The 26562-nt window shown below is 22.5% G+C and overlaps 10 protein-coding genes across 10 annotated transcripts; 6 read left to right on the top strand and 4 right to left on the bottom strand.

Annotated features, from left to right (window-relative positions):
- Positions 1-478: 478 nt before the first annotated feature.
- On the top strand, positions 479-1255 carry PCHAS_0925500 (fam-d protein; the record flags this gene model as incomplete). The annotated part of the gene is made up of 1 exon (XM_738273.2): positions 479-1255. The coding sequence occupies one exon, from the start codon at positions 479-481 to the stop codon at positions 1253-1255; it is 777 nt and encodes a 258-aa protein (XP_743366.2).
- Positions 1256-2551: 1296 nt separating this feature from the next.
- On the top strand, positions 2552-3316 carry PCHAS_0925400 (fam-d protein; the record flags this gene model as incomplete). The annotated part of the gene is made up of 1 exon (XM_016798166.1): positions 2552-3316. The coding sequence occupies one exon, from the start codon at positions 2552-2554 to the stop codon at positions 3314-3316; it is 765 nt and encodes a 254-aa protein (XP_016655410.1).
- A 1345-nt stretch (positions 3317-4661) lies between these two features.
- On the top strand, positions 4662-5432 carry PCHAS_0925300 (fam-d protein; the record flags this gene model as incomplete). Its single annotated transcript, XM_739331.1, has 1 exon — positions 4662-5432. The coding sequence occupies one exon, from the start codon at positions 4662-4664 to the stop codon at positions 5430-5432; it is 771 nt and encodes a 256-aa protein (XP_744424.1).
- A 1306-nt stretch (positions 5433-6738) lies between these two features.
- On the top strand, positions 6739-7512 carry PCHAS_0925200 (fam-d protein; the record flags this gene model as incomplete). The annotated part of the gene is made up of 1 exon (XM_738512.2): positions 6739-7512. The coding sequence occupies one exon, from the start codon at positions 6739-6741 to the stop codon at positions 7510-7512; it is 774 nt and encodes a 257-aa protein (XP_743605.2).
- Positions 7513-8075: 563 nt separating this feature from the next.
- PCHAS_0925100 (spermidine synthase, putative) lies at positions 8076-9533 on the bottom strand (the record flags this gene model as incomplete). The annotated part of the gene is made up of 4 exons (XM_738510.1): positions 8076-8233; positions 8401-8521; positions 8684-9154; positions 9318-9533. The coding sequence occupies 4 exons, from the start codon at positions 9531-9533 to the stop codon at positions 8076-8078; spliced, it is 966 nt and encodes a 321-aa protein (XP_743603.1).
- Positions 9534-10794: 1261 nt separating this feature from the next.
- Positions 10795-13100, bottom strand: PCHAS_0925000 (conserved protein, unknown function; the record flags this gene model as incomplete). The annotated part of the gene is made up of 4 exons (XM_016798165.1): positions 10795-10862; positions 11064-11318; positions 11426-12086; positions 12252-13100. 4 exons carry the CDS (start codon positions 13098-13100, stop codon positions 10795-10797), a joined length of 1833 nt encoding a protein of 610 aa, XP_016655409.1.
- A 1185-nt stretch (positions 13101-14285) lies between these two features.
- PCHAS_0924900 (GPI-anchor transamidase, putative) lies at positions 14286-15671 on the bottom strand (the record flags this gene model as incomplete). The annotated part of the gene is made up of 1 exon (XM_016798164.1): positions 14286-15671. The coding sequence occupies one exon, from the start codon at positions 15669-15671 to the stop codon at positions 14286-14288; it is 1386 nt and encodes a 461-aa protein (XP_016655408.1).
- Positions 15672-18112: 2441 nt separating this feature from the next.
- On the top strand, positions 18113-19999 carry PCHAS_0924800 (CCR4-NOT transcription complex subunit 2, putative; the record flags this gene model as incomplete). The annotated part of the gene is made up of 1 exon (XM_016798163.1): positions 18113-19999. One exon carries the CDS (start codon positions 18113-18115, stop codon positions 19997-19999), a length of 1887 nt encoding a protein of 628 aa, XP_016655407.1.
- Positions 20000-21139: 1140 nt separating this feature from the next.
- PCHAS_0924700 (Fe-S cluster assembly protein, putative) lies at positions 21140-23074 on the bottom strand (the record flags this gene model as incomplete). The annotated part of the gene is made up of 1 exon (XM_731906.2): positions 21140-23074. The coding sequence occupies one exon, from the start codon at positions 23072-23074 to the stop codon at positions 21140-21142; it is 1935 nt and encodes a 644-aa protein (XP_736999.2).
- A 795-nt stretch (positions 23075-23869) lies between these two features.
- Positions 23870-26159, top strand: PCHAS_0924600 (bifunctional farnesyl/geranylgeranyl diphosphate synthase, putative; the record flags this gene model as incomplete). The annotated part of the gene is made up of 11 exons (XM_016798162.1): positions 23870-23926; positions 24086-24203; positions 24308-24406; positions 24494-24581; positions 24665-24736; positions 24844-25115; positions 25217-25302; positions 25390-25488; positions 25595-25755; positions 25980-26005; positions 26107-26159. The coding sequence occupies 11 exons, from the start codon at positions 23870-23872 to the stop codon at positions 26157-26159; spliced, it is 1131 nt and encodes a 376-aa protein (XP_016655406.1).
- Between the last annotated feature and the right edge of the window lie 403 nt (positions 26160-26562).

The raw sequence follows: 26562 nt of genomic DNA, 5'->3' as shown, positions 1-26562 counted from the left end.
TCGGAATACTTGCTTTTTGATGTTGCTTTACAATTAACATATGAAAAATAAAAATTCAATTTTCACACTGATACCATATAATACATATTTAGTTATGCCCAATAAAATTATCGTAAAAAAAAAGTGATAACTTGCATATGCACTGTATTTATCTATATATTAATAATATCTATAAATATATGTATGCATATGCTAGTAATATATAATAATAAAACTACTAAGTTGCTAAATAAAATAATCAATTTTTATTAATATTAAAATAGGAAAAAATTATTATTCTTATATGATTATTTTATTATTCAAACTGAAATATGCTCATATAAATTCTAATACATTTTTCTTAAAAAAAAATCAATGCATTAAGACATTTTTTAGTATTATAAAATAAAATAATTGTATATAATGATTAATAATTTTTTTAATATAAACCTTTAATATGTATATATATTAAAATTCGCATTTTTAGGATTGTTTATTTATGAAAATGTGGAACATTATATTATCATTTTTCATACTAGCAATTTTTTCAAATGTTAAAGCCGCAACCTTTCAAGATGCAAATGATAACAACCCACATTCGATTGCATATGCTTCGGTAGCTCAACCAATTGTAATATTCGAACGTCGTGATAAAAATCATACTGAATATTTAGATATAATTAATAATATTTTTCGGGATGAATCAGAAAATATAAAATACGCTTATCAATGTAACAATCACCATTGGGTTATTACAGACTTTGATATATACATAGATAATTCTTCTCGAAGTTTGAAAAAAAAATTAACTGAAAAAGGTAAAGAAGGATTCATAAAAGGTTCAGCATATTTTATAGCTTATATAAAGGATAATATTATATATTTAATTTCACAGCATATGCATAAATATGACTTTGAAAGAAACTATTATAACGATTTAAAGTTATTAGGTAAAGATTTAAAAACTTTGATATATGATGAATTTGACAATGATTTAAAACAAGACTTAATAAAATACGAAATAGGACCCGAAAATGAAAAGTACCATAAGATGGCAAAAGAATTTCTTGAAGTACTTGTAAATAATTCGTCTATGAGGTTTAAAGGTTATTTTATTAAAATAAGAGAAGATGGAAACTATATGGATGCATGTAAAACGGATCATATTTATTTCGATATAAATATAAATAAAAATTATGCAAAATTTGATTATAGATATAAATATCTTAAACCTGAGGTTACTGAATTCCTTACTAATCTTACACCAAATGCATAATTTTTTGTCACAAATATATGAATGCTTAACCCATTTAAAGCTTTATTAAAATACGTTTTTAGAGTAAATGAAAAATCAGTACATGCTTATCGTATTTGTTTTAAAAAATTTCTTATAAACAGCTATATTTCATAGCATTTTGTAAAAAACTTTTAACAATATGTATGGTTTATTATTTAATTTGTTTTATGATTTTTGCGAATTTTATGTTATTATCTACACAAAGCAGGGCGAGAAAACCCTATTTGTGTAATATGCAAATTTTTTGCATAGACATATAAAAGAAAACTTTAATTAAAATTTGTTTTATATTTTTTAAAAAATTTTTAATTCATATAAATATTTATATAAACAAGTGCATGTGTTACAAATGCCTAAACCTAGTATATATGGTTGTATATGGCGCATATACTTATTTTTGTGTAGAGAAGGTTATGATTCAAAATGTTTTTACTTTATATTGACAATATAAACGAAAAATATTAATATATATTACTGTCTTAAATAGTATCATATATTAAAAAAATAAAATAAGCATAACATTATCATTTCAATTTTCTTTAAAACAAAAGTAGCAGAATGATTTTCATAGCTGTAATATTTAAAATTACTAAATTCTTTGAATTATGATTTTTGATTTGGTTATCACATGTTCGTATCAGTTTTAGAGTAGCATAATAATAGGGAAATAAAAAAAATAAAAATATGCATAAATGAATATAAATGTAATATAATTATTTATATTATATTAATACGTGGCCGTTATATGATAATAGCCATATAACATATAAATTATTGGGCATATTTGCCTTTTAATGTTGTTTTACAATAAATTTAAAAAAAAATAAAAATTCATTTTTCACATTGATACAATATAATATATATTTAGTTATGCCCAATAAAATTATCATAAAAAAAGGCGATAACATGCATATATTATACTGTATCTATCTATATATTAATAATACCTATAAATATATTTATATATATTTATGCATATGCTAGAAATATATAATAATAAAACTACGACGCTGCTAAGTAAAATAAAAAATTTTTTATTATATTAAAATTGGAAAAATCGTTCTAATTATATACTTATTTTATTATTCAAATTGAAATATGTTCATATAAATTTTAATTCATTTTTCTTAAAAAAAAATAAATGCATTAAGACTTTTTTTGGTATTATAAAATAAGATAATTGTAGATAATTATTATTACCTTTTTTATATAAACCTTTAATATTATGTATATATATTAAAATTATTATTTTTAGGATTGCTTATTATATTATTTATGAAAATGATAAATATTATATTGCCATTTTTCATATTAGTAATTTTTTCAAATGTTAAGGCCGCAAGTTTCCAAAGTGCAAGTAGTAGTAGCAACCCCAAATCGATTGGACTTGTTTCAGTATATCCACCATTTGCAAAATTCTCAAAATTTAATCAAAAATATATTCCATGTCTAGACGAAATTAATAAATTTTTACGTGACCCGGAAATTACAAAATATAGATATGAAGGTAGCAATTATCATTGGATTATTACTGACTATAGGATATCCATAGATAACGCTTCTCCATATTTAAGTAAATCTATTTCTAAAAATAAAACTGAAGAATTAAAAATAGGCGCAAGTTATTTTATGACTTATATAAATGCAAACATTAACCATTTATTTTCAAAATACATGCATAAATATGATTTTGAAAGCAGCTATGATGACAATTTAAATATATTTGCTAAAGATTTAAAAACTTTGATATATGATTCATTCGAAAAAAATTTTAAAGAGGACTTAATAAGATACGAAAACGAACCAAAAAAGAAAAAGCTCCGTGATAGTGCAAAGCAAACTTTTTATGAACTTATGCATAATTCAGAAATAGAGATTCAAGGTTATTTTATTAAAATAAGTAAGGATGGAAACTATGAACATTTAAGTCAAAATAAAAGTCTTTATTTCGATATCAGTATAAATAAAAATGGTACAGATGCTAAGTATGAATTAAAAATTCCTATCAGATATGCTGTTGATTTAGTTTCTAAACATTAAAAAAATAATAATTTTATTGTCACAAATATATTAATGCTTAACCAATTTAAAGTTTTATTAAAGTGTATTTTTAGGAGTAAATAAAAAGTCAATGATAGTTTTTTGTATTTGCTTTAAAAGATTGCTTATTAATAGTTATATTTCATAACATTTTGTAAAAAACTTTTAACAATATATATAGTTTTGCTATTTAATTTGTTTGATTATTTTTAAGAATTACATGTTCTTATCTACACAAAACAGTGTGAGAAACCCTATTTTTTAATATGCATTTTTTTTTGTGTAGACATATAAAAAAAACTTTAATTAAAATTAGCTTTATATTTTTTTATAGAAAAGTTTTTAAAATTGCATAAATGTTTATATAAATAAGACATTATTATAGCGCACAAATCTAGTATATATGACTGTACATAGCGTAGAATATATACTTATTTTGGTGGTGGAAGTGTATGCTTTCAAAAGGTTTTTACTTTATATTGACAATATATAACGAAAAATATTAATATATATTAGTGTCTTGGCATAATAGTATTATATATAAAAAAATATAATAATAAATAAACATAATTTTATCATTCTAATTCCCTTTAAAAGAAAAATGGCATAATGGTTTACTTAACTGTAATATTTTAAATTATCAAATTATTTGGTTTCAAATTTTTTGTTTGGTTTTCACATGGTTGTATCAGTTTTAGAACAGCATAATAATAAAGGAAGAAAGCAGAACAATAAAAAATATATAAGTACCAATGTAGATATTTATTTGCATTTATTACATTAATATATGTTCATTAAATAATAATATGTATATAACATATATTAATGGAAGAGTATGACTTTTGACGTTGTTTTACAATTAATTTATAAAAAATAAAAATTTATTTTTCATTCTAATGCTATTAATACATATTTAGTTATTCTCAGTAAAAATAGCGTAAAAAAACGATAATATTGCGATACACTGCATTTATCTATGTATTAATAATATAATAAAAAAATATACATAATGTATTTATGAGCATGCTAGCAATGCATAATAATACAACTACAGTGTTGCTAAATATAGTGATTAATTTTTATTAATATTAAAATAGGAAAATTTATTATTATTATTACTATTATTACTATTATTATTATATGCTTATTTTATTATTCAAATTGAAGTATGCTTATGTAAATTTTACTTATTTGCCTTATATTAAAATAAATGCATTAAGACTTTTTTTAATATTATAAAATAAATTAATTTTAAATAATTATTACCTTTTTAATATAAACCTTTAGATATATATATATATTAAAATTAGCATTTTTAGAATTTCTTATTTTATTATTTATAAAAATGTGGAGTATTATATTATCATTTTTTATACTAGTAACTTTTTCAAATGTTAAGGCTGCAACCTTTCAAGATGAAAACAATAACAATCACAAACCGATTGCATATGCTTCGGTAGCTCAGCCAACTATAGCATTCGAACATGTCGAAAAAAACCATGTTCCATATCTTCAAATAGTTCATGATACTGTTCGTGATGGATCAAAAAATATAAAATATACATATGAAGGTGGCAATTATCATTGTATTATTACAGACTTCGATATATACATAGATAATTCTTCTCAAAGTTTGAAAATAAAATTAACTGAAAATGGTAAAGAAGGATTAATAAAAGGTTCATCATATTTTATAGCTTATATAAAGGATATTATTAAATATCTAATTTCACAGCACATGCATAAATATGACTTTGAAGAAAAATTTTGTGCCAATATATGGAAATTAACTAAAGATTTAAAAGATTTGATTTATGATAAATTTAACCAAAAATTAGAACAAGACTTAATAAAATACGAAACAGGACCAGAAAATGAAAAGTTCCATAAGATGGCAAAAGAATATCTTGAATTGCTTGTAAATAATTCAGCTTTGAATTTTAAAGGTTATTTTATTAAAACAAAAAATGATGGAAACTATACGGATTTATGTAAAAATAAAAGTTTTTATTTTAATATACTTATAAGTAAAGATGTTTCAAAATATGATAATGGTTTAAAATTTCTTGAGCCTGACGTTGCTGAATCAGTTGCTAATCTTATGAGTAACCCATAACTTTATTGTCACAAATATATTAATGCTTAACCAATTTAAAGTTTTATTAAAGTGTATTTTTAGGAATAAATAAAAAGTCAATGAGAGTTTGTTGTATTTGCTTTAAAAATTGCATATAAACATCCATACTTCATAACAATTATGTAAAAAACTTTTAACAATATATATAGTTTTACTATTTAATTTGTTTGATTATTTTTACGATTTTATCTTATTTTTTACACAAAACGGTGTGAGAAAACCCTATTTTTTAATATGCAAATTTTTTTGCATAGACATATAAAAAAAAACTTTAATTAAAATTTGTTTTATATTTTAAAAAAATTTTTTTTTTAAAATTCATATAAATGTTTATATAAATAAGTAATATATTGTAACTGTACAAATATAGTATATAGGGCTCTATATAGCATATATACTTGTCGTGGTGTGTAGAGTTTGTGCTTTCAAAATGTTTTTACTTTATATTGACAATATACAACGAAAAATATTAGTATATATTACTGTCTTGAATCGTATTATATATTAAAAAAATATAATAAAATAAACATAAATTTATGAATTTTCAATATTCTTAAAACAATTGCTGCCAATTTAAATACGACAAAATGATTTCCATAACTGTAATATTTCAAATTATCAAACTCTTTGAATTATAATTTTTTGTTTGGTTATGACATGCCTATATTAGTTTTAGGCCAGCATAATAATAGGGAAAGAAAAAAGAACAATAAAAAATATATAAGTACCAATGTAGATATTTATTTGCATTTATTACATTAATATATGTTCATTAAATGATAATATGCATATAACATATATTATTGGAAGAGTATGACTTTTGATGTTGTTTTAAAATTAACTTATGAAAAATTAAAATATATTTTTCATTCTGATGCCACATAATATATATTTAGTTATCCTCAGTAAAACTAGCGTAAAAAAACGATAATATTGCAATACATTGTATTTATCTATATATTAATAATATCTATAAATATATTTAGAATATATTTACATATATGTTAGCAATATATAATAATGCAACTACGATGTTGCTAAATATAGTGATTAATTTTTATTGATATTAAAATAGGAAAAATTATTCTAATTATATGTTTATTTTATTATTCAAATTGAAGTATGCTTATGCATATTTTAATTATTTCCTTACATAAAAATAAACACAAGCCTTTTTTTAATATTATAAAATAATTGTAAATAAAAATAATTATTTTTTTAATATAAGCCTTTAAATATGTATATATACTAAACTCGTATTTTAAGATTGCATATTTTATTATTTATGAAAATGATGAATATTATATTATCATTTTTCATACTAGTAATTTTTTCAAATGTTAAGGCTGCAACTTTTCAAGGTGCAAATAATAGAAGACCACAGTTGATTAGATATATTTCAGTAGCTCAACCAACTGCAACATTCTCACATTGTGAAAAAAGGGATAATAAATATTTATATATAATTAATAATATTGTTCATGATGAATCAGAAAACATAAAATATGCATATGAAGGTAGTAAGTACCACTGGATTATTACAGACTTTGATATATCCATAGATAATTCTTCTCGACTCTTGAAAAAAAAATTATCTAAAAAAGGTCACGAAGGATTAATAAAAGGTTCAGAATATTTTATAGCTTATATAAAGGATAATATTAAATATTTAGTTTCACAATATATGCATAAATATAATTTTAAAAAAAGGCCTTATGCCACTATAAGGAAATTAACTAAAGATTTAAAAGCCATGATATATGATGAATTTGACAAAAAATTAAAACTAGACTTAATAAAATACGAACTAAGACCAGAAGATAGAGAGTTTCATGAGAAGGCAAAAAAGACTTTTAAAGCGCTTGTAAATAATTCAGCTATAAATTTTAAAGGTTATTTTATTAAAACAAGAGATGAAGACTATACGGATTTATGTAAACATAAATGTCTTTATTTCGATATAAATATAAGTAAAAATGATGGAAGTTGTGATCACGATTTAAAATTTCTTGAGCCTGACGTTGCTGAATCAATTGCTAATCGTATACAAAATCCATAATTTTACTGTCACAAATATGTTAATTTGTACCCTAACTTTTAATTTTATTAAAATTTGTTTTTAGTTTAAATGAAAACTCAATGCGAGTTTTCTGTGTTTGTTTTAAAAATTGCTTACCAGCAGACATATTTCATAACAATTTTGTCAAAAACTTTTAACAATATGTATAGTTTATTATTTAATTTGTTTTATTATTTTTACGAATTACATGTTATTATCTACACAAAATTGTGTGAGAAACCCTATTTTTTAATATGCATTTTTTTTTGCGTAGGCATATAAAAAAACTTTAATTAAAATTAGCTTTATATTTTTTTATAGAAAAGTTTTTAAAATTCACATAAATGTTTACATAAATAAGTGCATATATTATAACTGTACAAATCTAGTATATATGGTGTACATAACATAGCATATATACTTATCTTGGTGTGTAGAAATGTAGGCTTTCAAAAGGTTTTTACTTTATATTGACAATATATAACGAAAAATATTAATATATATTAGTGTCTTGGCATAATAGTATTATATATAAAAAAATATAATAATAAATAAACATATTTTTATGCATTTTCAATTTCCTTTAAAACAAATGCGGGCAATTTAAATGCGGCAGAATGATTTTCATAACTGTAATACTTCAAAGTACCAAAATCTTTGGATTCTATTTTTTTGGTTGGTTTTGACATATCCGTATCAGTTTTAGAGCAGCATAATAATCCTAGGGAAAGAAAAAAGGATAATAAAAAATATGTAAATATATATCAATTCACAAAACACTTAGTATAATTAATTATGCTGTTTTAATTTATTAAAAGGAATCAAACAAAAGAAATGCATATAATCGAATAAAATTATTGTGTTTTTTTTTTGTAAAACATAGTTTACCTATGCATCCACATGGATACGTGGGAATACTAATATTTGCATATTCAACTTTTTTAAACAATTTTTTTGCATATCCAATCATGCTTTTTATTGTTCCAACGTGTATCCACATAGACTCGCACTATTATTCGGGGAAGGGGGAATTATTAAAAAAAGAAAAGAAAAGAAAAAAACGAATTAGTAATAGAAAATTTAAAATGTATTATACATTACGTAGAAATAAAAATCGACGCGAAATATGTATAATGCACAACTAAGAAACAATAGGAATAAATTTGAATACCTGAGATACGCAAAATCCATTTGGTTTTAAAGCATTATATAACTTTTCATAAAAGTTTTGATTAAATAAACTTTCAGCTGGTCCGATAGGGTCTGAACTATCTACAATTATAACATCATAAGTATTAGTTACATTTTCCAAAAATTTACTAGCATCCTCAATAAATACATTTACTCTTTTATCATCATAGCCACTACTTATATCTTTAAAATATTTTTTTGAAACATCAATAACCATTTCATCAATCTCACAAATATCTATATTTTCGATATGTTTATATTTACATAGTTCTCTGATTACACCACCATCTCCTCCTCCAACGACCAGAACATTCTTTGCATCCTTTCCTACATTCATAGGAATATGTGCCATCATTTCATGGTATGCAAATTCATCTTTTTCAGTGAGTTGTATAACACCATCTAAAATTAGTACTCTTCCATATGTTGTACTGTCGAACACGATAACATTCTATAAAAATAGCAATGGGCAATAAAAATAAGTGATAAGGCAAAATACATCATTTCGTAAAGTATGCATTAACCAAATTAACTACACTTTCAATGCGTAAACAAGTATGCAATACATATATGCATATAGTCATAAAACATAAAAAATGCGAAATAAATCATACCTGAAACTTTGACTTTCCTTGGTATAAAATTTTTTTAATCTCCAAACTAAATGATTGGCCGGGCCACATTAAAGAAAATTCACTAAACCATTTTTTTGAAAATAAAAAATGCCTAAGGCTTAAACCTTTTTTCATCTGATATAATGCTAAAGAGCATAGACCTCCAACCAAAACAATTGACAATGCAACTTTATTATTTGTCATGAGCTTATCCATTTTGTTTGTTTTTGTTTTTTTTTTTAATACTATTTGTATATTTTCTTTTTTTAATATTTTTAATATTCCTTACGCTATAATATTTGAATAAAAAACAAATTAATAAAAAAAATCAAATAAATAAAAAATATAATATATATTATTGTATGCAAATACTTATGTTTCCATTATATTGATTTATTCCACTATTACAGTAATATCACCAATCTAAAAAAATAATTACTTCTATATATATGGATGTTATATTTTAATTACATAACTTTATATCTAAAAATATATATAAAATTAGTATGGTTCTTTTAAAAAAAATATCTTTTATTTATTTAATTATAACATAATATTTTATGCCTTAATATTTTATAACATAAATATTATTATATGCATATTTAATATTTTTTTTTATTGTTTTTCCCCCATGCATATAGCATTAAAATTTGCCTGCATACGAATGAAAAATATGGCACTGTTATTTTTATAGCGATTTTTTTTCTATAATATATTTTTTTTTTCGTAATTTTTGCTTGCATATATATATCCCTTACCATAATATTATATATGTATTAATTTTCATATAATACATTTCCAAAAATTATTTTTATTTATTTGTTTTTTAATAAAAGTAATAAAGAAAAAAAATAAAACAGTGGCATTCTTATATTTAGTAGCACCATTTACTATTATATATTTTTTTTCTTTTGTTCAGAAATATTTATGTATTTATTTTGAAATGACCACAATTTATGTCGTTATATTTTTATGATTTGTTAAACATATGATGGCACAATATTATATAAATGAAAAAGATGAGACTTTTATCCTTTTTTATAACTTCATATATTTATGTTATTGTTTTTTTTTTATATATAAAATGGAAAATTTAGCATCCTTAAAAATAATAACAAATCGATACTATGGTGATTTTCTTATATCATTCGAAAAAAACATATATATGAATTATGTAAAAAATAATGTTTATAATTTAGGGATAACACAAAATTATATGCAGACATGTATGCATATATGGATAGAACAAATATTAAAATACAGTACTTAAAAAAAGTGTGAAAAAAATAAATACAACTATGTTGTGCATATACGTATAATATAGTACATAATTTATTATTTTACAAAAATCATATTTATAATATGAATTAGTCTGGAATATATAATTTACTCTTAACTTTATACATATATTAAACGGTATACTATTATAAAGAATTATGGAGCATGCCATATTTTTTACTTATCCTTTAATTCGCTTTTATATTATTTTGTTTGTCTCAACGGGAAGCTTAATTTCTAACCCTTTGTTGCGATTCCCCCATAACACTGAAAAAAAAGAAACAGATATTAGATATGCATGTATACATAATTAAATATATACACGATGACATCATATACAAAGGAAAAAAAACAACTTTTTGTGATGCCAAAATTTATGATGCAATGGAGTAAATGTATTTTTCAAAATAATAATTTTATGTTCCCATAAATTATTAACATGAAATTATTTATTTGATTTGTTCTAACCAGCTTTTATATGATCTTTGCTATTCTTTCCTTTTATTTCCTTTTTTGGGATTTCTATAACATATTTTGATTTATCATCATCTTTTGAATCTTTAATATATTTTATTTTAACGGGAATTTTATTATTTTCGTTTTTTGAAACACTTTTGTTATTTTCTTGGCTATACTTTAAATGGTCTAAATGCCCAGTGCTAATAATGTTCGTTGGAACTTCATTAAAAGTCACTTCTGTCTTAAAATTACTAAATTGCATACCTGTGTTTATAAAGATGTATGGATATATATGTATTTTTTTTATAGTAAAGGATATTTTTGTGTAAAAATTGTTTCATTATTTTTTCTTTTTATTTGTATTTTTTTACCTGGAAAATTAGTTGCTTGATTTGGAGTCAGAGATTTTTTTACTATTGTTGTTTGGAAATGTTTTGGGGTTCTAGATTTAAAACTTTTTTGTATATTATTTGTAATATTACTTAAAACATCATAAAGTTTGCATCCATTTGGATGTTCTTGCTCGATTTGACCAGTGCCTTGTTTAAATCGATTTTTATATTTATCGGATAATGTTGTATAATATGGGATTTGTTTAATATTTGTCTCTTTAGGAGGTAAATAAATATTTAGATTTTGTAATTGGAAGGGAGATAATATATTTCCATTTATGTTATTAAAATTGTAAATATCTTTTACAAAATTATTTATGTTCATATCATTATATTTTTTTATACTATAAGACCATTGTTCTATTGTAGTTATTTGAGTTAACAATTGAACTTGTCTTAATCTTTGTATTAATGCACTTACCCATATTTTATTTCTTTTTTCATTTCCTAAAACCCAACATGATGATACTATCATCTCAAAAATATCTCTTATTTTAGATATCTTCACATTTTTTTCATTTAAATATTTATTTAACGATACCATGCACCCACTAAATATTTCTATGCACATGGAATTTAAAAATGCATCGGTTTCTTCTCGCACCCATATAGATTTTTCCTTTCCTTCAATGTTTACGTCCTAAAAAACGTAAAAAAAAATGTTAATAAATTATATGCATATATGCATGTGCAATTCTATGAATTCGTAGTAATGCATTATAAATTTGTTTGTGCAACTAAGAAGGAAAAAAATACTAGGTCATAAAAATTAGCACGCGAATGCATATTTATCGATTTTGCTTACATCAGCTAAAAGGGAAAAATAGTCATTGGCAAAGATACGAATAATATGTAATCCTGTTAGATGTGAATTTTTAATATACAGATTGTGATGACTAAAACATTCAGCTATTCTAGGTAATATATAATCAAACTGATAACCAAAATATTCTTGCAAGTCTTGTAATAATTCATTTTCTTCTTCTATGTCTGAAATTTTTAATTTTTGAGAATAATATATATGCTCTATTAAAACTGGCATCCATGAAAAAATATTTCCTCCACTAAATTTAACTGAATATGCTATACATGCTTTAACATATTTTATAATAGAATTTTTATTATTAAAAAATAGAGGTGTATATAAATAAGAATATCCAAATAAATATAAACTATTTTTATATATTATACGATTTTTTCTTTTTTGAACATATAAATAATGATAAACGACATCTTTGATTGGTGTAAGACTTTTATGTAAATCTTGAACAATTTCTTTATCTTTTTCATAATTGTATTTATTAAAAAAATGTAATTCACTATATAATTCTAAAATTCTACTTCCTAATACAATCAACTTTTCATAATATCCTACACCCCCATTTGTTATATCCGTAAAACATGTATTTAAAGATTCTGTATCTATCTTTTTACAATTTTTAAATCCAAACCAATTATATAAATCTGTATATATATTACAAAAAATATTAGGACATGCAGATATCGGTGTATTATTACAATAATTATCTTGCTCTTGGAAATGTTTTTTCCTTTCGTTTATTAAATTTTCCGTAACCCTTTTAATTTCATCTTTATATTCTTTATCATTTTCTTTTTCGTTATATTCACAGCCGTCTACGTGTCTTATATTCATTTTCCTGTTCTGACGATTTCAATATGCATAAGATAAGTAACAAATATAATAGTCAAATTATTTAGTTATATTAAAATGTGTATATTTCAAGCTGATGCTTCAAACAAAAACAAACAACAAACGTATATCATACGAAATCAGACGGAAAAATTCGTGCACTTATAAATACTGTTATACAAACTGTAGGAATGAAATCCAATATATATATATAACGTATAAATTATGAATTATATATATCCAAATACATATATGTATGCATTTACACATTGACAAATAAAAACTAAAAATTATGTTGATGCATTTCGGAATTAATTAATTTTTATAGACGGGGGTTTTTGTGTATTTTATTAAAAATACCACCAAACAAAAAAAAAAAAATAATAAAACGGTATAATATATATCAAATAAAATATAAAATCTGCAATTATTTGTTGCATATATTAAATTTTTCTAAATGTGTAATTTTAAAACATTTGTTATTATTTGTATTCCATTTAAACATATAATATTTTGAGTGTAGTATTTTTCATTAACTTTACATGATACTATATATAAATAATATCGTGATTATTTAATTTTTCCAACTTTTAAAGAACAAAATAAATATAAAAAAATTAAGGAATGTGTATATTTATAACATTGCTATTTAAATATATGTATGCAGATAAATATATTATGATGCCCATTTAATTGTTTTTTGTAACTATGCAATATATTTGATTTATACTAAAAAATATTATATTATATGCATAAAAAAAATACCCGCATTTTAATACTAATTTAGAATAGTGCATGAATAGCACAACTAATTATTATACAAATGTGGATTAAAATATATATTTAAATTTGTATTTCCTGAAAAATATAATATTAAAATGGGCATATATATGCAGTTTTTGTTTTCTATTTTTGTATGTCTATAAATATAAACATATATATATAGTTATTTTTTTTATACCTTTAAAAAAATATTTATCATATAAATTATGCTCAAAGAATGCGTCTTTCTACTCTTTAATGAAAATTACGAAAAAAGAAGAAACTAAACAAATCAACATATCAAAAAAATGATAACAAAAAGGCAATTATGCTATTCGTTGATAATAATGAAGTATATGCTATAAATTTGATAAAATGTAAAGTATAAAACAGGTTAATGCATATATTCCAATGTGCACACACAAATTAGTTTAATACAAATAGTGTAAGAAAAAGTAAAATAAAAAATAACAAAATCAAAAATGTTATCATATAATATATATCAAAATATTTAAAATTAAAGCCTATATCAGTGAAATAAATTTCATAACTATTATGCACATCGTCGTTGTTGTAATAACTTCGATCATGATATAAACTTTCCATATTTAAATATATTTGACTTTTTATATGACCACATATACCTAAATAACCAAAGCATGCATGCTCGGAATGAACACTATCATGATTGTTGTTGGAATCATTTGTATTATTAAGCTTGCTAATAAAAAATTTTGGAAACAACATACTTGAATCGTAAAAAATAATATTTTGATCATGTAAAAATGATGATACATTAAATTTTGAATTATTTATTGAGGGGTGTGACATTAAATTTTTTGTTTTTAAATAATTCAATATATTTTGTAATGAAAATAATTTCAAATTTTTATATATTTCTTTTGATTGCATTTGATGGATGTTTTCCATATAATCAAAAAAATTATAAGTAAATCTGTCTACCGTTGAAACACTTAAATATTTACTTGAGAAAAAGCTATAGCTGTTTTCATTTCTATCCGATGATGACAATAAAAAAACATTCTTTATTTTATTTTGGTTTATAAATGCTAGTATGTCATCATAAAAACTATAACCTTGACATGTGTCGATTACTACAAAAATGTTTTTATATATATTTTTTATAAGTAATTCTTGAATATATAAATTAAATTCAGAAGAACTTAAAATGTTAAATTCTTGAATTTTTAAAAAATTTATTCCACCATGCCCTGTAATATAAATAAATAAATTCTTTTCATTATATTCGTTAGTATATAATCTATTTTTAGAAGGTGTAAAACTGTTGTACCTATGTCTTATAATTTTTCTTAATTGTTCATCATTTATATTATCATTTTTATAATCGATATTTAATTTATTATATAAATTTTCTTCCATATTTTTATTAAGATATTCATTTGGAAATTTTTCATATTTTTTAAAAATTGTACCTTCTATAATATTTCTACAATTGCAAGCTTGATCAAATGGTACCATAAGTAAAATATTTTTATCTATAATATCTCCATTATTTTTTAAATATTTATATGCAATTAATAAATTAGCTGTATGTCTGTAATTAAAATAATGTCTTGATGTACTTAATGCTATAACATTACTATTAATATAATTATTTTTTTTTAATTCTTTTAATAATATTTCGTTTACATATTTTTTATTATTACTATTTTTTATTTCATCATATTTACTTTTCATATTTTTTATGTCTACACCCGAAAAATAAATTGATCCAATTACACATTTTATTGCTACCAATAAATATATAACTATCCCTATTTTTAGTTCCATTTTAGAAAGTATAATAATGTATTACCTTTTTTTCCGTCTTGTTTTTTTTCTCATATTATTGTATATGTAACTCCTTTCTTATCGTCTTTTTTTTACATGTGTTTTGTCAATTTGTATTTCTTCCAATTTCTTTTTATGGCCTTTTAGAAAATTGTCCTTAAGTTATTAATTTGAATACCTTATAAGGAATAAATAAATGCTTATTAAAATTTTTTACATAAATGCATGAACCATAATTAGATATGTCACACTCGTATATTTTATTTTTTGCATTATTTTGTCAACACAAATAATAGATAAAAAAAGCAAACATAAAAAATAAAACAAGAATTAATAACGATATAATATTAATTTTCAATTAAAGGGCGTCATTGTAATTTACTTTAACGTGTGGGAAATAAAAAGTGTAATAAAATTTTTAGTATGCTCAAAATTATATATTTACGAATATTCAAAAATTTTCATAACATGTTCCAAGCCACATTTTTTTTTTTCGTTCACATAAAAGATTGATAAAAATATATTAGCTGCATTTTTTTTATTAATTTAAGGTTTGTAAAATATAAAAATATATTGAATATATTCCAATTATTATAAAGTTTTAGCTATGTAAAGAATAAAATAATCATATATTCTATATATCTTTAACCGAAAATTGTAATTATAATAAAGGCTTTATTAATAATACAATGTTTAATTCGTAAATGCTTGACCAAACTAAGTTCGTTTTTTGTCCTTCTTATTTTTAACTTTTTCTACGAAACATTGAAATGGGAAATAATGTACGAGCCCACATTATAAATGTTACAAAATAAATGAAATAAAATTCAAAAGTTATATTATCAAATAGTAAAAGAAAATAACAATTTTTTAATTGAATAATTAAGTATTTACTACACCCATTAATGGGTTGCCTTTTAATTATTCTTCATATATTTACATACACATTTTCACTTGCACACACATATGTATATAATATATAGCATATACCCCAGCTGCTAATCAAATATAGAAACACCTCTGTTTTATATAGCAACAAAGGAAAAAACAATTTATAAGAAAGAATGGAAATAAATATATATATATTGTTAAATGATCATGAATAGTACTAGAATTTCTTTTTTTTTCTTTTTTAAACATTAACAATATTCCAAATACAACTGTATTATTATGAATTGGAATAAAACAAATTTTAGGTTATTTAAAAAATACCTATAGCAGACATATATATCTTTATATTTTTTTATGATAAGGCTAAAAATACACATATAATGTGATATCACTATTTTCGTTATTTTTTGAAAAATGTTTACATATTCAAAATAGCTAATGTGTAATATATGTAAGCAATTTAATAAAGTCAAACTCATTGCTTTTTCAATATAAACTACAAGAAACATTTTATAATTTATTTTATTTAAATTTTTTTTTTCATTTTTTTCCCTTATACCCTAAATATAGTTATATCATGATGGCAACTAGCGAATAGAAAAGCTAAAAAACCTTAATGCTCAATCTATTGTTTACTTTGTATTTACTATAAGATTATTTTTCTTTTATATATATATACCCTTGTTTATCAAGCATATTAAAGGAATAAAATATTTCTATTATGTTTTTGAATTCGCTATTTCCAAGTACTTTGAAACAAGCAATTATACACATCTATTTATTCCTATATATGTATGGCATAATAATTCTCTCGTTTATGTACTTTTTTTATTTATTATATTTTTTTTCATGAACCATAATTTAACAAATTACACTATCTACGATTTTGCAATCTTAATGTATATACCTATAATAACGTAGGCGTACAGTTATTTAATTATATAATGCATGAATATAAAAAGGTCATTGCTTTATCGCGTATTTTTACAAAATTTATAAATTATAAATAATTTATAAATAAAAAAAACTAAATATAATACACTTTAAAACGAAGAAACAAAATATGCATATCTTAAAAAAATTGGCTATCATATATGTGTAATATTTGACGTTCCAATAAATGCAAAGAAAAAAATAATATATAATATTGTACACATATGCATAAATAAAATAAATACAATGATTCCGATAAAACAAATAACGAGCTATACATTATAAATAGAAAATAAATGATATACATATAAAAAAAAAAGTAAAAAAAAAAATATATATACACGTGTATAAGTATACAAGAATTATGCATCTACATATATGCATGGATCTTTGATTTATTTATACATTTTTTAGGTAAACAAATAATGTAAGATATATGCAGATAATATACTAAAATTAATATTTGATCATTTGTTTTGTGTACATAATAATTAACATACTTTATATTAATACGTATACATAAGGTATGAAAGCATAGTATACACACAATACATATAGGGGTATACATAGATGCACATACATATGCGTATAGGGTAAATAAAAAGTAAAAAAAAAGCATGGATAAAGAAAATAACGAAAATTCAAAGGAAAAAACCAAAACATTCTTAAATTTATTTAAAAAGAAGAAAAAAAAAAACGTAGCTGAAAATGAGAAAAATGAAAATAAAGAAAACCTTAACAATGAAACGAGTGAAAATGTGACAGACAGTTTGAATACAAATTCTAAAGAACTTGGAAAAAATCATAATGAAAATAAAGAAAATAATACGAACGTTGTAAATAAAAATTCTGGATCTGGTGTAGAACATTCTAATAATATGAATGAAAGTTGGAATACCGATAAAAACAGTGAAATTCCCTCTTCACCAACTTGTGCAAAATCAAACTTAACTCATAATAAATCTATCGAACAAAAGGAAACAAAAAAAAATGCAAACAATGATAAAAAGAAAAAGAATGCAAAAAATGATAAAAATAAAATCAATGAAAAAATAGGTAATTCTTCTGATCCAAGTAATATTGCTCCAGGGGAAAGTGAAGAACAATCGTCATGTATCGAATATAATAATATTGAAAAAAATCAAAATAAAAAAAAAACAAAAGGAAAAGGAAAAAATGATAAGAATGAACAAAATTCAAATTCAGAAACCAATACAATAAAAGATAACAATATCAAACATATGAAAAATAATCCAAATCAGACACATTCGGAAAATAGAAATAATAAGAATAAACAAAAAAATGAAAATGAAAATAATCAAAATAATAATGATGATCATAAAAATAAGCAAGATAAAATTGCAGACAAACCTGAAAATTCTAATACTATAAGCAATGAAAATACAAAGGGAAAAAAAAATAAAAAATCTGCAAAAACAAACGAACATAATTTAAACTCATCATTAAGTGCGAGCCCTACGAGTAATAACGATTATAATTATACGAAAAATAAAAATGAAATAGTAAATACAAACGTGAATAAAAAAGTCGAAAATACAAAAGGGAATAATGATAAAAATATAAAGAAAAAAGAATCAAATAAAACAAATATCGAAAAAAATAATAACAAAGAAAATGGCATAAAAATTGCAAATGTGCAGAAAGAAGCAGGTGGTAGACAAACCTCAGAAAAAGAAACACATACAGAAAAGAAAACGAAAAAAAAAAATAATAATGAAAATAAAATAAATATTTCTTCAAATAGTGTAGAAACAAACGGAAAAAAAGAAAATACCTCTGATATAGAAAATAATGACGATCTACCATTGGAAGAAATATTGTACGAAACAACAGAAAGATCAAAAATATATAATAGAAATAATTATGGTATTTTAGGTATACTAAAATCAATAAAAGCAAATGATTCTCATTTAAATAAACTATCTTTAGGAACCGATTTAACAACACTAGGATTAAATTTAAATTCTCCAGATTTTATCTTCCCTTCATTTACATCCCCTATATCAGATAATCCAACTATGAAAGATGATTATTTTGTAAGACCTGAATCATATATGAATACTCAATTTCAAGTCCGTTTATCTTTATTATTAAAATTACAAACAGAAACATTATTCTATATTTTTTATAATTTACCAAGAGATATTTTACAAGTTTATGCAGCTTCTGAATTATACATAAGAAAATGGTTATATCATATTAGATATAAAAAATGGTTTACTCCTAATACTACTAATAATTTAACACAAATAGAAAAATGTTCATCTTGGATTTATTTCGATCCAAGTACATGGTCAAAAAAGAATTATAATAATTTTTTAAATCCAAAAGATATAATGAATGTTGATGAAATAACAAAATCTATTGAAGAAATAATTAAAATACAATCTTACTATAATAATATTCAGCAAAATAATTCAACTAATATTCCACCTGCTTATGAACCACAACCCAACAATATAAATATTCCTAATTCACCTTAATAAAAAAATATAAAAAAAAATCTCCAATAGAGAGTCCTAATATCCAAAGGACATGCTACTATAGCCTAATCATATTTTGTCTTTAAATCGGATTATATATTATGCATACCTATGCATGTGCATATATCAAAAATACATTGTTATATGTATGTTATAGATGATCAAAATAGCTAGTCCTTAAAATAAAAATTATTGTGGAAAACCACATTCGTTTTGTTGCCATTTTTATAGTTATTTTTTATTATGAAAATCCGTTTTGATAATTTTTAATTGTCTTATGGAATATGCACATGTGTGTGCATTTTATTTCATGTTTGATTTTCCCCTCTTTCATTATGTAGAAGTTTATCTTTTGTTCGTTATTTTTTTCTTTTTTCTTTTATCAAGTGTTCATTTATATTATGACTTGGAAGAAGAATAAGCGCATATACATGTACAATAGTATACGTGTAAGAATTGTGTATATGGGTTATTATACCTGAAATAAATACGTCAATTTTTCATTATATTATATATATTTTTTGCGCCTTTCTTTCCATAAAAAATGAAAAAAATAAACATCCCGTTTTTATGTAAAAAAATATTTATATCCTATACAAAATTAACGTATTTTATCATACAACCCATTTTTGCTTATTGCGTAAAATAAAATGGGTGGTGAATCTATAAAATATACTGACATAGAGTATAACCAACCGAATTTAATTTCATTTTTTATATGCCCATTTTGAATTTCCACTGCTATTAATATAGAAAAATGAACCTATTCATACTTTTGAGAACGAAGTGACAATCGATTATCAAACAAATTCACATGGGTGTTCATGTGATAATAACATCATGCTATCTCAAGTATGTATATGACAAATATTAATGTGTTTAAATAAATGCAAATATGGGTTTAACAAATTGTTAAAATATCAAGAAAAAATTAATAATAGTAATAATAATAATGATGATGGTGGGAAAATGCAAATAATGTGAAAACGAAAAATATGATGAACAAACAAGTGGATTATCAAACTTATAAAAATTACAGAGAGATAGAAATCCCATCTTTCCATATTAAAATGTGTAGACACACAATTTTAAGAATAATTAGACTTTTTTAAGAAGCACAAAAAAACGATAATTCATTACTTACCAATCATATTTGGATATATTGTTAGAGCTGCAATATGGGATTGGGCCCGTTATTTTTTTTTTTTGGAATATGTGTTTTAGATATGAATATGAATAAATAGAAACATGATCATCAGACCAAATAAATTTAACATTGTATGCGCCTAATTTGATTATTTCTTTTACATATATATTATGATTAAAAATATATTTTTTTAGATTTTTTTTTTTTTGTGTATTATTTTTTTTTAAATTTGTGCATATATCACAAGCACATTTTAAACGTATATCCTTACAATTACAAGTTAATACATCATCTGAAAAAACATATTTATTTTGAATTGAATCAAAACTTAATTGAATATAATATTTATTATAAAGTTGTATAGATGGTAAATTTAAGGTATGATTATATTTTATAATTGAAATTTCTCTTGTAGCATTTTCAAATATCTCTTCGAGTTTTTCAATTAAATAATGTTTCTCAAAGGAAAGTATAAATGGAAATTTACGATCATTTTCTTTATCTTTATTTTCTATATTATCACAATCAGTATTGAAATATACATTTTTTGGAACAAGGGGATGAAATGGGAATTCATATATTTTACTTATTTTTTTTTGTAAAGATTTAATATCACAATTGTTGAAAATATAATGTTTTTTATCACAATTATCACAAATAAAATAATTCATGTTTATAATTAAACAGATAATAGGAATATTAAAGTAGTTAGACATATTTATTCCTTTCTCGGCATCATTAATAGATAAATCATTTGGGGTAGTAACCATAATAATACCATCAATGCGTTCAGATTCAAATAAATTTAAATGTATATCACTAGTACCTGGAGGCATATCAATAATTAGATAATCTAATACTCCCCAATTTACATTATGAACAAATTCATTAATTAATTCATTTAATATTGGTCCTCTAAAAGAAGCGAAACCCAACTTTTGTTTATCTTTTATATATGCATATGACATCAATTTTACATCTTTATATATCAATGGTTCGATTAATGGTATTGCAAATTCTTCTTCATCATCTTCTCTATAATCATCTCTCTCTTCTTTTTGACTATCGGCAATACCATTTTTTTTGCCTTCACTTTCAATTTCTTCATTTGTATAGGATTCAAATAAACCGCTATATATTTTATTATTATTTTTTTTTTCACCATTATGATTACAATTACTATTCGTTGAAATTAAATCTTCATCGTGGTTGTCTTCTACTAGCTTGGCATTGCTCATATTTTTCATCCCATTCTTTGTTGTATCAAAAAAATAATTTTCCTGATAACTTTCTTTTTTTAAAAAAGTATGATTTTTATCTTCGTTTATTATATCGTTTACTTTTTCCTGTTCATAAAATATTTTACTATTCACACCATTTTTTTTTTTTTTATGAATTTTAAATTTAGCATATGTATGATCAAAGGGTAGCAGTGTTGGTAAACTTGGGCCATTAATATCAGCATCTAAAAGTCCAACCGTTGCTCCTTGTTTTTTTAAATAATAAGCAAAATTAACAGAAAAAAATGATTTCCCTACTCCCCCTTTACAACTATATATCAATATAATATTTTCAATTTTCTTTATATTTTTCTTTCGATCATTTTCGGTAAAACTAAAAAATGTAATGTTAATATTTATATCTTCGATCCAATCATATGCATTAAGTTTTTGTTTACACTCTGATACTAATTCATCTTTGACAGGACAAGCAGGGGTTGTCAAATTTAAATCAAATTCGACATTATATTTTCCATTTTTATTTTCTTTTATTTTTAAATTACGAACAAAATTTAGTTCTACTATATTCCTTTTTAGGTCTGGATCATTTATTTCTTTTAAGCAATCTAAAATTAATTCCTTTTTTTTTTTTATTTTTTCTATATCTTTTCCATATACAAATTCTTCATCAATTATGTCGCTATCCATTTTAATCAAATACACTACAAACAAATAAAGATGCCTAAATATTTACCCCTAATATTGAACACGTATATATATATTATTTTCTTCTAGCATATTGTTAGCTATATTATATAACGAAAGGATTTGAATCAATCATAAAAAAAAAACGAGATATGCTTATTCTTTTTTTCTCAAATTAACATTGCAGAAATTTCGTGTTCTTCTCCAGAACATAATATATAAGTGTATTTACCCCATGCTATTTATTCAGTTGTATAAAATTTGAGGGTTTATATATATTCGTTTGCATATTCAAATATGTATATATAATTTTATTATTTGTTATGCTATTATGTTTTTTTTTTTTTTTTTTTTTTTGAAATGATATGCAATATGAATAAATTTTTCGTAACAAACATGGAATTAATTCATTACTAATTGGGTAATATTTTTACCACGACTCTAAAAAATAATATTGAATTAAATAGCTATTACTATAAAGAACAGGATACACAAAACAACATATGGCATATTTATGATATACATAGCCATTTCTCTAAAATTAATTATATAAACAAAAGAAAAGTTAAAAAATTCACAATATTATCATATTCCCATACAAAATGTAATTATTTATATATATAAAGGGTCACACTTTAAATATTTTTTCGAACTTTTTTGAAATGATAACTATAATTCGATTGATATTTTAAACTATGTGTGCTTGCTCAATTGAAGTGTAAATCGAAATTCAAAATAAAATTGCATATTTATATTTCACTATATAATAAAAAAAAATTATATATATAAAAGGAAAGTATGGAAAAAGAAACAGTAGCAGATGAAGCCGATAGCGGCTTAGAGTTTTTTAGAAGTGTAAGAATAAGCATGTATAATATGATAAAGTGAAAAATTATAAAGTACATTATTTTTGTTTTATAACAAACTGTTCATATTTCCAACCCATCCAGTGTCTCTAAATTATGCATATATACATATAACACACCCACATAATTATTTACCTCCCCCAAACAGATGTATGATAAGTATAGAGATGCATTCCTTGAACATATAGGCGAACTTGTATTAGAGGATCACATAAAACAACACATTTTAAAATATTACAAAGTGTTATTTGATTATAATTGTTTAGGTATGATTCGCTTTGAATGTGTGTATATGACCGTATGATTATATATCTGTAGAGAGGCATGATAAATATAGTTACAAAAATGCTTCCCGTTTTTATTTTATCAGGGGGCAAAAATAATAGAGGCATTTTAGTTATATTAATTTATGAGTATGTGAAAAATAGAGACATTAATAATTCAGAGTGGGAAAAAGCAGCATGTTTAGGTTAATACTTATAATTTTTAAATACAGCAAATTAACTATTTTAGAAACTTTTCAATATTTTCTTTTTCTTATTTGTTTTTTATTCAGCTTGGTGTATAGAAATATTACAAGCATCTTTCTTAGTTGCTGATGATATTATGGATAAAGGAGAAACCAGGAGAAATAAACATTGCTGGTATGGAAAATTATTACATATTTTACAGCATAAGTTTATTTTTTCATTTTATATATTCGTTCCTATTTTTGTTTGGGTTATAGGTACCTTTTAAAAGATGTTGAGACAAAAAACGCAGTAAATGATTGCCTTCTTTTGTCGAATGCCATCTACAAGTAAGCATAGATCGAATTCGAGTATATACAAAGTGGTTGCACAATATCAATTGGAAATACTAACCCACCCTTTGATAAATAATATTTTTATTTTTGATTGTTTACAGAATTATTGAAATATACTTAGGAAATGATGCATGCTATAATAATATAATTGCAGCATTTAGAGATACAGTTTTAAAAACAATAATTGGCCAACACCTTGATACGAATATATTTTCTAATAAATATGCAGACCCAAACAATGGGGTTGACATAAATAATATTACCGTTCCAGAGCAAGCTGCGATAAATACCAAGATGATCAATTTTGACGTTTACAAAAATGTCGTTGTTCATAAAACTGCATATTATTCTTTTTTTTTGCCAATTTCCTGTGGTTAGATAAGCAATGGCTTTAAATATTCATAAAAAATAGTTAGAAAACAATATAACTACATAACATATACTCCTGAATTTTATAATTATTATCTACAATAGGTATGCACTTATCTGGAATTGCGATGGATAACTTACTATACAAAAAGATTGAAGACATTTCTATTATGATGGGGGAATATTTCCAAGTTTGTTTTTATTCTTATAATTTTTTTTTATATTAATTTGTTCATATTTTTTTTACACTTTTAATAAAATTTCCCCTTATTTTATAGGCACATGATGACTACTTGGATGTTTATGAAGATTTCACCCAAACGGGAAAAATAGGATCGGACATTCAAAACAATAAATTAACTTGGCTATTAGTAAAGGTGTGCATGCAAATGTATACATATATAATTACATGAATTTGATTTTTCTATTAAACGAGCAATTCTTATTTCTTTTTTTTTGCAAAACATATTTTCCCCTTTCCAGGCCTTCGAATTATGTTCCGAATCGGATAAGGAAAAAATAATAAAAAATTATGGAAAAAATAATGTAGCAAGTGTTAAAATTATTGATAGTATATATGAGAAATATAATATTAAAGAGCACTACAATAAATATGAACAAGCCCAAAAGGAAAAAATAATAAAGTAAAAAAATGAAAGAAAAAAAAAAAATAGCTTACAAAATGTTTATATTAACTCATTTGTATTTATATATAATATTTATGTGTATATACATTTGGTCATAAATTGCGTAAATCTGTATATATATACCCTCTTGTGGCGTGTGCAATTATTTTTTCAATAAACACATTTACTTGTTTATTTTTTTGCCTATTTACTTATTTATCATTTTCTATTTCCATTTTTAGCGCTATAAGCAAGCTACAGCATGAAGGTATATATGATATAAAGCTAGCCAAATCAATTTTCTACACACCCCGACTGTTGTTTTGTATCTTTATATATGTATATATTTTTTTTGTTTTTTTTATACAGGCATAGAGTATGTACTAAAGTACATAATGGATATATTATTTACAGGTGCATAATTTTTTTATTTTTTTTTTAATCCTATATTATCCATCATTTTATATTTCAATAGATTGTGATGGGAAAAATGGAAATTTAGTGTATTTACATTAAATTGTGTGTATGATACATAAATGTAAGACTTGTATGCACACATATATAATTGGCACTATACATATAATTTTTTTTACATAAAAAATTTATTATATAAAAATACTAATCTATAAATTTGTGTAATTTCTATATTTTACCTTTATTTTTTTTATTACATTTATAAGCATACACCTTATATTATTATACATGTGTTTTATATTTTTTTCACAATCTATTCATTTATACAATAAAAAACATTATATTTTTGTATGCTACAAAATATAAAATAAAACATTTTTTTAATTAGTTTAACATTATGCAAAATAAGAC

This window comes from Plasmodium chabaudi (genome assembly GCF_900002335.3).
Source record: "Plasmodium chabaudi chabaudi strain AS genome assembly, chromosome: 9".
Taxonomy (NCBI): Eukaryota; Apicomplexa; class Aconoidasida; order Haemosporida; family Plasmodiidae; genus Plasmodium; species Plasmodium chabaudi.
The sequence above is the reverse complement of the archived record's forward strand: the minus strand, read 5'-3'. Positions and strand labels throughout refer to the sequence as shown.